Source organism: Schistocerca nitens, chromosome 2, assembly GCF_023898315.1.
Source record: "Schistocerca nitens isolate TAMUIC-IGC-003100 chromosome 2, iqSchNite1.1, whole genome shotgun sequence".
Taxonomy (NCBI): domain Eukaryota; kingdom Metazoa; phylum Arthropoda; class Insecta; order Orthoptera; family Acrididae; genus Schistocerca; species Schistocerca nitens.
In genome coordinates, this window is record NC_064615.1 from 415,177,098 (window position 1) to 415,193,275 (window position 16,178).

At 37.3% G+C, this 16,178-nt stretch overlaps 1 protein-coding gene across 2 annotated transcripts in view; it reads right to left on the reverse strand.

Annotated features, from left to right (window-relative positions):
• Positions 1 to 2,003: 2,003 nt before the first annotated feature.
• LOC126236286 (heparan sulfate glucosamine 3-O-sulfotransferase 3A1) overlaps positions 2,004 to 16,178 on the reverse strand; it is a 169,273-nt gene continuing 155,098 nt past the window's right edge. Inside the window, exons 7-9 of one of the 2 annotated variants that reach the window (XR_007544889.1) lie at positions 10,412 to 10,669; positions 10,164 to 10,273; positions 2,004 to 3,492 (exon numbers count right to left, since the gene is read on the reverse strand). Coding sequence is in view for 1 of the 2 variants with exons in the window: in XM_049945471.1 (XP_049801428.1) it covers positions 3,481 to 3,492 (12 nt within the window). In the remaining variant the exon portion in view is untranslated. The remainder of the gene's footprint in view (positions 3,493 to 10,163; positions 10,274 to 10,411; positions 10,670 to 16,178) is intronic. The other variant, XM_049945471.1, reaches the window with a different exon arrangement.

Consider the following 16,178-nt stretch of genomic DNA (forward strand, 5'->3'; position numbering starts at 1 on the left):
ACGGCGGCCGGACGGTCCCGGAAGGGCCACTTGTGGCCTAAAGACGGAGCTTTTTTTTTTTTTTTTTTACATCCATTCAGTAATGGCCCCCACTGTCCAGTATACGCTGTGAAAAAAATCCATGTTTTTCTCTATGGTACCAAATTGTACCTTGCTACTGATCGAAAACTATTGGTTTCCTTATTCAGTACTTTTGCAACCTTACCAGATAAAGCAGCACATCACATCCAACATTGGGCTCTTTTCCTTTTGTGTTACAACTATGAGATTCATTTCCGCCATATGAATCAACATGCAAATGCTGACGCTTTTCCCTGTCTTCTGACCAGTCTGGACTCAGGATTTGCTTTGTATCCACACTGATGTCACTGCGCAGCAAACAGTTGATGGTTTTTGTGTGACTAGCACATGGAATGTGAAGGCTGTAGCTTTGGATCCCATTTTGCGGAAGGTCGTATTATTCAGACAACATGGTTGGCCGGATTAATCACCTTCTTGTGCGTCTGACCCCCTCTGTAATTATTACATGTTTTGACATTAATTCTCTGTTGTAGATGCTGTTCTCCTTTTAGACTTGTATCACGTGGCCTCTCGAGTAGTGATCCCCTTAGTGCTTCATTCAGAAATTCTCTATTTATTATATGCAGATCATTGGGGTGTATCATGCATAAAACCGTTGGTCCGCCGACATGTGTTTTGGCCCAGCTTTGATGGTGACATTACCTGCTTGGTTGCCTCTTGTTCATTTCCACATGTTATTCATTGAATTTCATATCCACAACTGCGACTGTTGCAGCCTTGACCAAAATTTTTATACTCGAAGGCTTGCCCATGACATTAGTGTGCAATAATGGTCTACAATTTTCATCACAAGAGTTTGTGGCATTTTTTGATTCCCTTGGTATCCGTCACATCCTCAATTCACCATTCCACCTGCAGTCTAATGCTGAGGAAGGATGCCTAGTCTGAATATTCAAAACTCAGATGAAAAAGTATGTTGCCAACTCTTCAACATTGTCTTAGATCAGTTTCTCTACTCGTACTATTTCAGCCATTTGGCAAGAAAGGCCCGGCAGAGCTACTCCATGGGTGCGAGCTGGGTACACTGCTGCATCTCCTGGGTCCTCCACTTGAACATCGACTCATACATCTGCCACACCTCTTCCGGCCAGGTGTGACAGTCTGGATGTGTGGTCTTGGATGTTGCCCTAAATGGATTCCAGCTATCAATGCCAGATGCCTTTGTGACATTGGAAAGAGGATGGCCTCTGCTCGAGGCACCTAGATCAGCTTGTAGTGCCTTGAACCACCTCTGAGCCCATCTACGTCGACGTCGGGTGTCACATCACCTTCTGCTGCTGGTTCTCCACCCCCACATGGGCGACAGAATCTGTCCTTCAGAGCCAGTGACGGAGGTCGATATGGAAACAGCCCTGGCATAATATATCTGTGTGTGTGTGTGTGTGTGTGTGTGTGTGTGTGTGTGTGTGTGTGTGTGTGTGAGAGAGAGAGAGAGAGAGAGAGAGAGAGAGAGAGAGAGAGAGAGCGCACGCATGTGTGTTCGCCTCCATTACCGTCAGAGCCTGTCACACCTCGTATCTATTTAAGGCTAGTTGTGCTACGCTCGGCCTTAGTTCTCTATGTGTATTGCTATAGCTCTTTGTGTGCATAATTGGTTCTTTCTGAATGTTACTTAAATACTGTGTTGAAGTTCTTAATGCTTCTGTAGAATAAAACTGTGTTCAATCTACTGGTTGTGTTGTACTTATACCTAATTACAACAATATATATAAATATTATAAGCATATTGACTTGTCATATATTTTACGTACATAGTTGCATAAAATGTGATTTACAGGAGCCATAAAATCACAAATCACAATGAATCCAAAAGAAAGCATCTAAATAAAAACAATTCACTGAATTAGGATATTTGAGAGACCAGCAAGAATTTTTTAAAGTGTGTGACACAGTGCCACTGAGAGACTTAATAACAAGATATAAGGATCATGTTTGGAGAATCAAGTATACATTTATTAGCTCAGTTGTTACACACAAGGAAAAAATTTGATTGCCACTCCACACATGTATAAACAACACCTATGGCTGAGTGTCTGTTACATTACGTGATTTATTTGGTCCATTTGTTATGTATGGTGTCAAAATTTGTCACTGAATGGCTTCATTTGTTTTAATACAACTTAAAGAAGTACACAAACTTGTTAAATCTAGAAATATAACTAGCAATTAATGATGGTTTAATGCATCAACCGCAGGATTAACAGAATTCTTGCTGTACGGAATGTAACAAAAGTTCACCAACTTCTTATGAAAAAATTTAAGGACAAATTAAGTTCACCAATTGCTTGTGAAAAAATTAAAGTGCAAATAAGAAATATATCATACAATACAAATGTCCAACATAAGTTGATTGAGTATTAAATTTCAATTAGAAGTGAACTGAAACTGTAAGGGAATGTAGTATACTTTTAAAATTCATGGTGAATTTCAAGACACTAGTAGAAAATACATTCTCCCCCATCCATCAAACAGGGAGATGCAATTATTAAGACTGCTGATACTCTTGCGCCCTTCAAAATACAACATTCTCACTTGATTTCCAAAAGGAGACATAGGTTACATAAAATTTCTTACTGTCATTGTTATTTCTTAATCTGTTTATAGCTTTAAGAAATGTTTTGACATTATCAATCAGTGTAGCAGTTTCTAAAACCCTAGAAACCAAGAATCTGGTAATTTTAAATTCACTGTGTTTTTCTATTACTTGTATTGCACATTTTTAGTTGAACTCAACTAATGCGTGTCTCACAATCCATCACTACTTACTATCACTTTTTGCTGTACGAAAATACTGTACACTGATTGTCAATTGGATCAGCTTACAATTTTTTTCACTTGTGAGAATTTTGGAGATTACAAGAAATGTACCACAATGAAACAATCTCCAACTCAGATTTGTTCTGTACTAATATTTTATGCAGACTGAACATTTGTTATAACATTTCATTTCAAGAACTTTTTGGAATGTAAGTGGGAGTCTTATAGTGCTTCAGAAATGACTGCACTTTTAACAAGCCACATCAGTGTAAAACTAAATTCAGTATACAGATAATGGAAATGAGAAAGACCATGGGAAGCTAATACTTACTATGCTGTCCTAACAAAAGCTTTTTGTAACTACCCTACAAGTGTGGAGGCCCTTATTTTTCTGGGTATTCCTTTTAATTCGCAACCTGACAAAAACACTTGATGTAATGTAGTTCAGCAGACTGCAATCAACCTTTTCACTTACCCTGCTGTCAGAAATGATAAAAATGAATATCACATTCCTTTTCAGTTTAACAGTCCTAATCAGCTACATTATCTTGGCAACGATCTTTTTCATTACAACATTGTTAACAAAACATATCTACTCACTGACGAATATTGTCACATACTACTCACAAGTCCTACTGCTATTCATATTTCCATCTGAAACAGAAAGGAGAATCACTTTTATTTAAAATAAATTGTAATTTGTTAGTAAAATGGTAGATTTAACTGACTTATCACCTCTTAATTAAAATAGACAAAGGCACAGTAATGCTACAAGGAAACACCTGCGGTTATAGCCTAACATAATCCTTACGATAAGTGTGGAAGCTAAACTTCCAAGAAGTATTTACTTTTGATCCTTGTAAAATGCTATGATAGGGTGATACGCCCAATTCATCTTGTGCCACTTCCATAGGTACCCCCTCAGCTATGTTCATAATTAGTCATCAACATGCATATTTGCTTAAAGACATAAAATTTATTAGGAACATTAATATAAAATTACTTTCCTCTTTAAGGTCTTTTCAGAAATTTTTGACAAAGTAGTCAAAACAGAATAGTTGCCCTCTTTACTTGTAAGTTTGCTATCCATACAGGATCTTCCAGAGAGGAAGCTGTGTGGTATCTAAAAAGGAAGTGCAGTCACAGCAAAACAAGAAAATTTATCCTTTTGGAAGTTGTTTGGCATTACCAGAAGCATCTGAATACAAGGGTCACAAAATTGTAGTTGGGAAAGTAAAATATTATAGAATTAATTGAATCACTCCTACATTGATGGCTGTTAAGTGAAGAATCTAAAAATATACTTCAAGCCCTCTGCATATCACTCCCATTGGAACTGTAAAAATTAGATTAATAGCACTATGCATATAAGCATTCAAGCAATCGTTCTTTCTGCACTCCATATATCACTGGGATGCAAAGAAACTCTAATATATAGACGATGCTAACCACCCTCTGCCATGCAGTTCATGGTGGTATGTACAGGGGATAAGCAAAATAATGTGAATACCTGTACTTACTTGGGTATGGTTTATTAATAAGGTGCTGGACCCCCATTTGCCTGTAGTACAGCTGTGGTTCTTATTGGAATATTGGCATATAATGATTGTATAGTCTCCAGTAGAATGCTATGCCTCTCATCGATCAGAACCTCTTCTAATTCCTATAGTGATGAGGGGGTTGGGAATATGCTCCAGAGTCTTCGCTCCAATACCAAGCCCAGAGACAGTGCTGCCCAGGGAAGATGCTGCAGTTCAGTTGCATGCTTCTCATTCCACGAATGTTCTGTCCTGGCTGTGTGAATGGGTGCATTATAGTCCTGAAATATGGCATCATTGTTGGGTAACAACATTTGAATCATGGGGTGCACCTGATCATCTAAAATGTTCACGTAATCGTTGGCTGTAACACAACCTTTGAAAGTATTGATGGGACCAGCAGAATACCGTGATATTTGCCCACACCATAACACTTCCACCTCCATGGTTAACCATTGGAATCAAGCGGTCATCATTGTAGGCTTCTTCTGGCATTCTCCAGATGTTAACCCTGGCCAATGTTGGAAATAACAAAAACATTGAGTCATCAGACCATATGATGTGTTTCCACTGAGCAGCCATCCAGGAGTTATGCTCCTGACACAATGCTTTACACTTCTTTGCATTGGTTGTCATCACTACTGGTTTTGGTACAGTAGCTCGTCCATAAATATTCACTTTATGGAATTCTCGGCGGAAAGTGTCGATAGATATGGTGTCTCGAAGATGGCTGTTGAGCTCTGCAGTCACTTTAGCTGCCATAGTTTTGCTTTGTTCTGACACAATTCCTGGTAACATAAGACGATCTCTGTCATTTAGTTTTGATTTGTGCCTTCTCATACATTTACGTGATAATTTCTGTCCATGTTTGTGCAGGCTGTCATGACTGTTGAAAGAGTTATTCTTGAAACATTCAATAAGTTGGCTGCCTTGGTTCCTGTTGCTCCAGCTGATTGGGTGCCCACAATCTGCCCTCTTTGGAACTCTATTAGGTGTTTCATTGCATGGTGATCTTGGCGTCTGAATGCAAATATGAAGGGTGCACTACTCATAAACAACCTGCACTGATGCCTCGTCTATACTGAACAAGCACAGTCCAGCGTGACACGTTCTTTACCTGCATTGTTGAGCATCAAACACAATCATCCCATTACTACCACTGTACACACTATTTTGCCTATTCTCAGTATGTATGCATGTAGCACAGGATGGTTATAATTATATTTTCACTACTTGAGAGGGCCCCCATCAAAAACGAATGATCATAGGACAATGAAATTTTGTGAAAATATTTGTAAGAGCATTCAGGATAGAACTGACAAATCAACCACTGAAAGAAACACAGTTTAATTTCCACAAGAGTGGGTAACATTTATTAATGGCATACCATGTTTACATTCCAGGTTACAAATGTTGCTCAGTGTGATGACCATCTGCATCCACAACAGCATGGATCTGACCTACAGATTCCATTTCACAGCTGTTTGCAGCACTTTTTCAATGGAGGGTGTTGGAATGTTCAGCTGGCATAACACAACTTGTGACTGCTTGAAGGCTGCACCTTGCAACACAACTGGCCTTCGGCCTCTACTAGGAACAATTCCCAAATTGCCAGTTAATTCCAACTTCCAAATCATGTTCTTCAACCCCCATGTTGATTCTCATCAAGAGCAGCAGCACTATTGCTGTTGTTTTGATAAAACATCTTTATGAGTAAAGTCCTGCTCACCTTGTCCACACCCATTTTGACTGTTTGCAACTGTAATGGACACTGACGCATGTGTTTCAACCCTACACGGCCATACTAATACTGGCACCTCATAGCAAGTCATGACAATAACACAACTAACAATGCAAATCCTGCAGCACCCAGTCTGAACATCCTTCCTATAAAGTTGAGTATCCATATGCTAAAGTCTTCTATTTACACTCACTCAAGTAGCCAAAATTTACTTTTAACCACCATACAGACTATTACTATTTAACACAAACAAGGTGTGCTCATTGACAAACTGCACTATAGGAGTAAAATTACACTCAGAATTGTAACACACAAATTGTGGTGTCCCCCAAAAATTCAGTGCTGCGGCAGTTCTTATGCTATGCATACATCCCATCTTTCGATATATGTATTCTTCAGGTATCCAAAAGGGGTTATACTGAAATAAGGAAGAAAATACAACATTCAAATCCAATGTGTGCTCTGACAGGTGGTTGAAAGGCACTATCAATGTAGATATGTCACATAAAATGATTTTTAAAAGCACATACCAATTTTAAACTAGAGCCTCTTTTATTGCTATATAATTCATATTCTTGTTTCTGCTCCCATGCCAAAACTTATCCTACATGTCATTTGTGGACACTGTCTGCTAGATAGTTTTCTTTGAGTCACAGCAGTGCCTCAACAAGTGACATTTCAGTAATCATACATAAATTTTTAATGATATAACATCATTAAATTAGTCTTCCCACCCAGCCAGTATTCTATCAAGTTGGTGGGATCTATTTGGACTGTGAAAACTACAAATTATGGTTACAGCTCTCTGCCAATCCATCTACACCACAGCAATAGTCATTGGCAGAAACTCTTCAAAATTCACCAGGAGAAGAAGAATTAGGTGAAATCCACTAGACTGTCAATCAACTGGAGTGCACTGTAGGAACCAGCACCACAGTATGAGATATCATGGACATCACCCCGTCCTTGACCCAACCAAAGACTTGCACTGATAACAACAGAATGATTCAGTATCTCAGTCAATAAGCATTGCATTGTGGAAACTGATGTACAGGGTGTCCGTAAAGCCCCACTAACATTGCAAAAGACTATTAGAGACAGAGCAGCACAATTTGTTGTAAAACATTTGGAAGCTCTCAAAGTTTTTTACTGTAATGTCATAAATTCAGTGTGTGCTCCACTTGTGACTTGTAGAACATTAGGGCAATTTTTGAGTTGTGCCCTTGTACGGGTCAGCGTTCCAGCATCAACATTTCTGATTGCTTCATTGATGGAAATCCCACAAAAAGAAATTTAATGGCACGACATCCGGAGAATATGAAGGCCATGTGAAGGGACCATCATGACCCACCCATATCTCAGAAATGTGTCATTCATCACATCCGACACATTCCAGCTTCAATCTTCATGCTGGAAGATGAGGGAGGTATTCCAGTTCCAATTTTCATGCTGGAAGATGATAGAAGCAGCAGCTCGTTGACCTGTGGTAGCAGGTACTGTTGAAGCATATCAAGGTAAACACTTCTCATTAAATTTTCTGTGTGTGTGTGTGTGTGTGTGTGTGTGTGTGTGTCAAATATTAAGCTTTGCGATATCACGGACATGTTCTCGTATGTTGTGTGGGCTTTCAGGGGCCCAAATCCTAATGCTGTGGCAATTCAGTGTCCAAAAATTTGTAATATTGCTTCATCTGAAAACAGGCATTTATTCAGAGAGTCATTGTCAGCCAGCATGGAACACATAAATTCATATTATAGAGGATGATCATTTGGCTGCAATAGTTGGACCATCAATACACATTTTGTATGCAAAAAGACATAACCATGTACGTTAATACTTTATGGACAGTTGATCTTGCTTGATGCTTTACATCATGCAGGATGAATTGACTCCTGGGGGCTGTGTTGAAATGGAGCTTTCACTCTATCAACATGTGCTTGAGGTACAGGGTGGAGGTACGCTTCGAGGGAGATCTTTGACACTTCTGTCTCTTTGAAGTTTCTGAACCATCACTTTTTGCTTGTTTTTGTTGCAGGTGCCCTCCCATACTGGCATCAATAATTGTGGAGTACTGCTGTCACAGATTTGGGTTCTGCATTTCAGGAGAGGCACTGCACATTCTCATGGTCTGTTACCATTTTGAAGCACTTTATGGACATCCAGTATAACCAGAATATTATGTGGAAATATCACTTCAGAACAAACTAGTGTATTTTCCCTTCTCTATTGGCTACATTGTATGTTTTTAGTGTACTTGTACTACTCTTTACCTTTTATTCCTTCAGAATTTAAATCAATTGAATTTCATGCTGGTAACAATGATGAGTTGTTATGTATTATCAGCTGGTATGTGCTCTATATGTCATTCACAATTCCATTCATCAGATGAACCACTTATGTAATAAGGTGCTGGCTGGATTTATTAGGTTCATTCAAATGAAACCTGGTCAGTGCGTCTATCTTTGCCTTACACTTAAGGTGGCACCATGTAACTGTGGGTATGGTGGCGCCATATATTGGTAAAGAGACTGATGCATATGCACCATTTGATGTTGCATAGCGCCAGTGTGGTTTCAGGCCGAAGAGAATGTAGTCACACAAATTACCATCCACTACCGAACATGCAGGTGAGTAACCAGGAAAAAAGAAGAGTGGTTCGATTTTTGGCGGCGTAGGGAGTTGGAGGCTGTGAAATGTATTGATGTATGAAGGCTGTGTATGGTGAGTACAGTCTGAGTCATTCAAGTGTTGTGAAATGGCGCGAACTATTCCTTGAGGGGCACGAGTCACTGGAAGACGATGCTCGTCCTGGACAGGCTCATCATGTCATCGCATGTGTAAGTGAATGCTTTAGTATTGGACAACTGCAGAATCTCTGTGGACGAGATCCACCAGTTGCTGTGGACATCAATTCACAATGGATGACAAAGTGTGTGACTGGGTCCAGGCCTGGATTCGACGGCAGCCTACTAGATTCTTCAAGGATGGAATTGACCAGCTAGTGTCAAAATGGGATAAATGTGCCAACAGTTCTGGCGACTATTTTTGAGTATGTGTACTGTTTATAACTAAATTTTGTGTTAATAAAATCATTACCATTACTTTACACTAGTGACTGGGTTTCATATGAATGCCCCATACCCAAAAAACTCTTTCTGTGATGGCGAGATAAAAATTAAGTTGTCTATATGAACAAAGCTGTAGTGTGATGCCTGTCCATCAATCAAGCAAGTTATATTTTCTAGTCCATTTGTGGGAAGTTGTTCTATGGCTTGTTCTTGGTTTCTACAACCAATCTGCTTTCAAGTTAACTTTCTTCTTACTTTTCACTCCTTCTCCTCTCTTTCTCCACCAGCACAGTCATATATTTTTCTTTTACATTTCTCTGTCTGTCATTGTCTTTTGTTTATTTTACTGTTCCTTCTTTCAGTGCTTTTCTCTTTTGTACTCCCTTTCTCTGCTATTGTCTCTCCATGTCGCATTTATACTTGTAATGCCAGTACTACTTTCTCTGTCTCCGACTTCTCCATGTTGCATTTATACTTGTAATGCCAGTACTACTTTCTCTGTCTCTGACTTAACAACATCCACTCTACTATTTCAAACACTTTTGGTCTTTCCTTCTCTATTGGCTACATTTTATTTTTATTTTACTCTTATCGTATTATGCTCTCTATTCACTGACCTACTGCATAGAATTTGTTCTTTGGTAAATAAAAGTCAATACTGTTCTATTTAACATGTAATTGACACTACTACTATCAATTTAAATGTCAGTGATTACAGAAACAAATGGTTTTTGCCCATGAGATGAACAGAATGAGAAAAGATAAGACATGACTTTCATACTACTAAACTTCATGAGTTGTGAAAAACTTGTTGACATGAAGTACATTTTAGAGAGGAAGAAAAAACGTAGAAAGTTTTACATTAAAATGACCTCCAAGCTTGATGAAAATAAAAAGGTAAATTCTTTAAAATATCATTTAAATTCTACCATAAACACAGTGTCCAAAACATTAAAAACTTTTTGAAAGAATATATACTTGCATTTGATGGAATCTCTTTTGCACTGCTGCAGATATGACTGTTACTGAACTTGCAGACAACTGCTGCACTGCTTTAAAGCTACCCGATCATCTCAGAATGAGTTTTCCTGCAGAATAAAGCATACAAACAGTGCAGTCTGAGAGAAAATAATATATGGTAAGAAAAGATGAATTCTTTTATAGCTTATCAATAATTTTTGAACTACTTAAAATTCCAGAGCAATGTGAAAACATTTCTTACTCACTTCTGCAAACAGTAGACTACATCATGGCCATCCAAAGTTAATGCCAGTTAGCTGATAGAAACGAGCATTGAATGGTCGGTAAAACTCCCGAAGATGTTGAATAGCAGCCGGATTAATATAAGGGTGATTTCGTCCCTTTGTTTTACCAAGACAATGTGGGGTAGAATGACCCTCAGATTTCATGAGGCAGGGAAAACCTTTTGTTGAATTGAAATAGAAATGTTTCTCTGTAACTACTCTCTTCAAAGACAAGAAATCCTGAAAAAGGTAGTTATAATCTAATCAGTAAACATTTGTCTGCTGAGTAACTTTTTAGTATTATTTATTCACAGAATGACAACATATTTTCACAGTAACATAATACATCAAAGCAAATGCGTGTCTTGGCAAATGCAGCTTTATTAATGAGGTGAACTGGATAAATTATTCTGTTTGGACTAGTTTATTAATTGAATTTACTGATGACAGAATTACACTAATAAGAGTTCAAGTTGGGCAAATATGCTTATATTTCCAGTGTTCTTAAACAGTTCCCTTTAGAAGTAACAGGAATTAACTTTGCCACAGCCAGTTCTTTGTTCTTGTGTGGACTAAGTCAAACAGATCCACACTCAGAAATACAGGAAAATTATTACTTGATGATTTACAAAGAACTGTACTAAGGAGAGAGCTGTCCATCTTTGTAAATATAGTGTGGACAAATGAAACTGGTCAAAGCTATGGTAAATATTATGCTGGACTGGAAGAGAGGGGAAAGAACTTGGTTGGGCAAAGAAGCAGTTGGCATTTTATCTAAAGGATGGTAGATCTTGTAGGACTGATCTGTCAGAGTAGATATGTATTCAGTGGGTAACTTGTAGGTACAGTCAGTAGCAATAAGACAGCCAACATGATCACATTTGTATACTTCTGGAATGAGGTAGAAGAAAGAGGTACGTGGTTGCAGTAGTTAAGTGAGAAGATTAACAGACTCATAAGTCTGATAACAAGAGGAAACCAATGCATAAATAAGTTCTTTTAGTTCAACTGAGAGAGTGAGTTATGGGAATAGATTTATGATATGCTGTACTAGTCGACCAAAGTTTTGTTGCATGTGTACCATCAGATATTCTGAACTAGTTCTGGTGTACTGATTCCAGGTATGAAATTCATTTTTCTTTGCAAGATGTCATTTGTTTACAGTACAGTTTAAAAGATTTTCCCACAGTGGTAATTTTTCAAAATACTGTTTGACAGCCTTTATTGCTAACATATGTAAAAGAATGCATTTAAGACTGCAGTTGCAGCTGTCTGGAAAGCGTTGCCATTTACTGGACTGTTGTTGGAGGATACCACCTCCTAGTTTGTTGAGAATACCTTGAATGCCATGGAGATAAACAAAGTACTTTTCTTATGAAAAAAATCTTAATACACTGAATCTTCTCTTACTTCCAGAAATATGAAATAAAGTAAGAGCTGTGAAGTAAATTTTTTTTTTGCCAACTCAAGGTTTTCTTGAAGAGACTCAGATCACACACTAACAAACCATTCAATAAAGGTGATGGTCAGTGAGAGATTGCCATCAGATGAAAGGTCTTCAAAAGCATTCCCATTGTGCCTTACAACTTCTATGTCTAAATCTACATGATAATTCTACAATTTACAATTAAGTGCCTGGCACAGAGTTCATCGAACCATCAACTTATCACAGCTCTCACAGTCTCTCCCACTATACTTTGAAGAAGCATCATCATTCAAAACTCCATCCAAGAGTGATTCAGACTGTGGGACAGGACATACTGCAAATGGTCTAAGAGATGGATTGCTGGATAGGCTGCCAATATTTTTTGTACTGACAAGGCAAAAATAAGTAACATGCATGGCTCTTGTGTTCTTGCCAAACCATGGGATCTGGAAATTTCTTTTCTCCAATTCAAAGTATTTTCTCACAACATTATGAAAAGCAACATGCAAGCCCATTTTGAGTCTTGGTCACTCTTGAGAACTTCAAAATATGATTTACAGGCATTTCTCACAAAGGCTGTAATAGTTTTCCATTGCCGACATAGTGTACAATATTGCAGGGAAAAGAATTTATAAAAGTATAAGAACTGAATTTTGCCATACTTAATATAGCTAACTGATTGTAATCAATGTGTTATCCATTTTCAGGATGTATTACAAATTGGAAGATAATTTATAAAATTCTACAAATCAGTTAAGATATATGCACTATTGTGATGCTGTATATGGGTTGTTAAGGTAGAACTATGAGTCATGGCAAAGCATTTCAGCAACAATTAAAAGTCTTGAATTGCACAACAAATTTGTACACAAAATTTTTTTTGCACTAGTATACAATTATTTCATTCACTCAGTAAGATACTAATTCTCTCCATAGTGAATAGTTGATTTTATGTGTAATTTAGTACTGCACTTTTTACTTGGATTCAATTGTTGCTTATATTACTATTCATGTTACAAGTTATGTGGCCATTTATAGATAAGCCACTGCTTCAGTTACTTTTTACAAGTATCTCTAGTAAACATATTAAGATCATGCAGTAGCAAATTGTGAAAAACAGCTATTTTGAAATAAGGGTTTGTTGCTGTTAACATTAATCTCTTGTTAACCACGCAGAAATCTGTTTTATGACTTGTACCATGGTTATGAATTTGCCTGTTCCAATTACTGGCATTAGTGTCTTCATTCACTAACATAATGCTTTATGATTTTATATGACACACACACACATACAGCATAAAATGTGAGAATATTGAAATTAGTAAATAAGCATTTACTTCATTTTCCAGGATTCGCTTGTGATATGATCCTCAAGGCTCTCTTCTGGAGGAAGTCCCATGCCATAGTACTATTCCACAAGACAGAAATGGATACATTAATAAAAAAAATAATAAAAGAAAACCAGCCCTTAGAGTTTCAGAATTAAGGTATGGTGATAATCTCCTTAATATACATAAAATAGAAGTTTTTTTTTGCAGAAGTTATCAACAGCTGCTTTATTAAACCTTTGGAAATGCTTCAAAAATATGAATTGCATCTGAATGAGGTTCTGTTTTCAGTATGCTTAATAATAATAATAATAATAATAACAATAAAATGGGACAGTTTTGATTTATGTTTAGTTTTATGTTGGTACATCTGGGTATTATTAGTAAATTTACAACTTTACCCTACTCCATAATTACAGATACCGGAATAAAATTCTTTAGCTTATACTTTAGGTATTCTAGCCATTGGCAGCCGCATCTTTGAGACACAAGCTGTATCACTATCCAGCCCCCTCGAGGAACACATCAGCTGTGGAATCACATTTCATTTGCTGGTAGTATAACTGAAACTTCGCAACAATGCAGAATATATTTGGCAACTCTGCGCCCATGGGTGGCAACTCTGTGCCCATGGAATTACTTGCTGGACTGCACAGAATTACCCTACAAAATTCACTTGATATTTTGTGATTTTTCACTTAAGGTGTGACATCAGGTTACTTGACATTTCCATTGAATAACCTGGATGATTTTCATGTAAGGTGTGACATTAGGTTATCAGTTTATGTTTATGAGTCCAGGGAGGTTGTTCCACACTGAAATTGTAACTAATGTCATATTTTACATTGTGATTTATCTTTCCTAGTCACCACTAGGGCAATAAGGGAGAGAAGGATGCTGCAGTTCTTCACTAGCTCTAAGGTAATGAGACTTGGTTGTAAAGTCAAGGATTTGTTGGCTCTTGGATCCAGTCTTGATGGAGACCAGTTTTTTACCTATTCTGTGACAGAGCTGCATGCAGCCAGCTCAAAAATCATTAAGGGAATCTTAAGAAAACTTCTCCCTCTTAAATCTTCTCGCTACTTCTGGTATCCTATAGTGTAAGGGCTGTACTGCAAACTTGATAATACCTTTTCGTGCTTTGGCCAACGTAATTTTTGGTTTTTGTGAATACACAATTTTAGTGGCACTGAATAATTTATTAATTTGGTTTTTTTTAAGGTTCCACTCCAAATGCCTATTTCCAAACTAACTGAATATGGCACATGACAACACATAAACAGAGAATATTTCAAAGTCCAAAGAGTGTAATATCTTATTAAGTCATGCCGATTTAGGCACATTCATACTACAGAAACTTTATGTTTATTAAAATAAACTTTCATCATAAGTTTATCATTGTGAGCTATGATTTGTTTGTCTTAGTACACTGCATATTTCAACAGTGGCATTTCATTAGTTTACGGAACACAACATTAAACATAAGAGAGAAATTAATCATCAACATTATATTCTGTAACATTATCTAAAACAGTCTTAACAATGCTGAGGTAGTATGTTGATTCTATGCTTGTGGAAACATACTCGTTCAGAGTTAAAGATGTTGTCAGGCTGGTTTGAAGTGTATTTTCACCTGGAAAGGACTTTCCTTGACAGTTGTTCACTAAGGAGTGTGAAAGGTAAAATTTTGAGGGCACAAGTTTACAAGAGTAAGTGCTTGAGGGATGACTTCCCAAATAAACCTTTGAATAGTTTTGTTTGTGAAATCGGCAGAGTGTGTTATCATGTAGTAGCAATACTTGATGGAGTTTTGTTGGTCATTTTCTTACATGCGACCAAAAGTTGTTGCCATAAATGCCACCTGTGATGGACACACCCCTGGGTAGAAGTCTCTAGTTTACAACGATCTTTTTGTGTCACAAGATGCAAAATATTATCTGTTCACACCAGCCTTTGCTCAAGAAGTCTTTTGTTAGGGCCATTAATTTCTTCTTATGAACTAGATACAAAGGCATCATAGATAATCACCAGTAACAATGTCATACCGAGTCTAAATGAGTGAACTAATGGCGTTCAAACAAAAATGCAGTAATAGACACTCCTTTGATTTTTGTTGCTTTGTAGTAGAGTGTGCATTACTCTTACACCTGACTTCTGAACCTAGCAATATTGAATGCAAAAGCCAAAGATTATATGGTCATGAGACTTCCTGAACATTGAAAATCTTTCACGCCACACAATATTTGCTGAAACGAGAAAATCCATTTCTATTGTGATTTGTCCAATTGCACTTGCACCACAGTTGACACAAATGTTTCAAGCTGCTTTCGTTGTCTTCACCTCAATATTAAGCCTGAAGTGAAAAATACACTGCAAATGTTGAACCTTTTTCCTCTTGGGTTACTATTTAATAAAACTTAAACAACGAACATCCAATTTGTAACTGCAAGATAAATAACAGAACTGCAAATAAGAAAATGACAATTGATTACCACTTGTGTCAGGTTTGCCTTTATGGAAACTGTTAACAGTTACAAAATGAACTAATTCCTAGCATTTCTGGCAAAACAAATGTAAAAAAATCCTAAGCAGCTAACACTATATAAACAGTGTTTTTGAATTCTAAAAAGACAAATAAAAACACAGAGCACAAATAATATCACTAAATTACCAAAACTTTCATTGGTCTATAAAAATTTACTCTCGGTAAAATTTTTCTAAACAATTAAAGGATACTGGCAAAACTATAATGGCATCAGCTTAGTGTGTATCAGCAAGTATGGATACACAGGTGAACTTCACATCTTATGACATCACCCAGTTAGAAAAACTGCAACAGTTTACAGACAAATTCCTTGAACCTTGTGACTTCACTTGGTTCGAAACCATTATTATTCCTGTCCTTCAAACTGACATGCACAGAACAAAAAATTTTCATTGTCACTCAGCACAACATATTTCAGTAAGCCACGGTGACAGCCACTCATAAACAAGT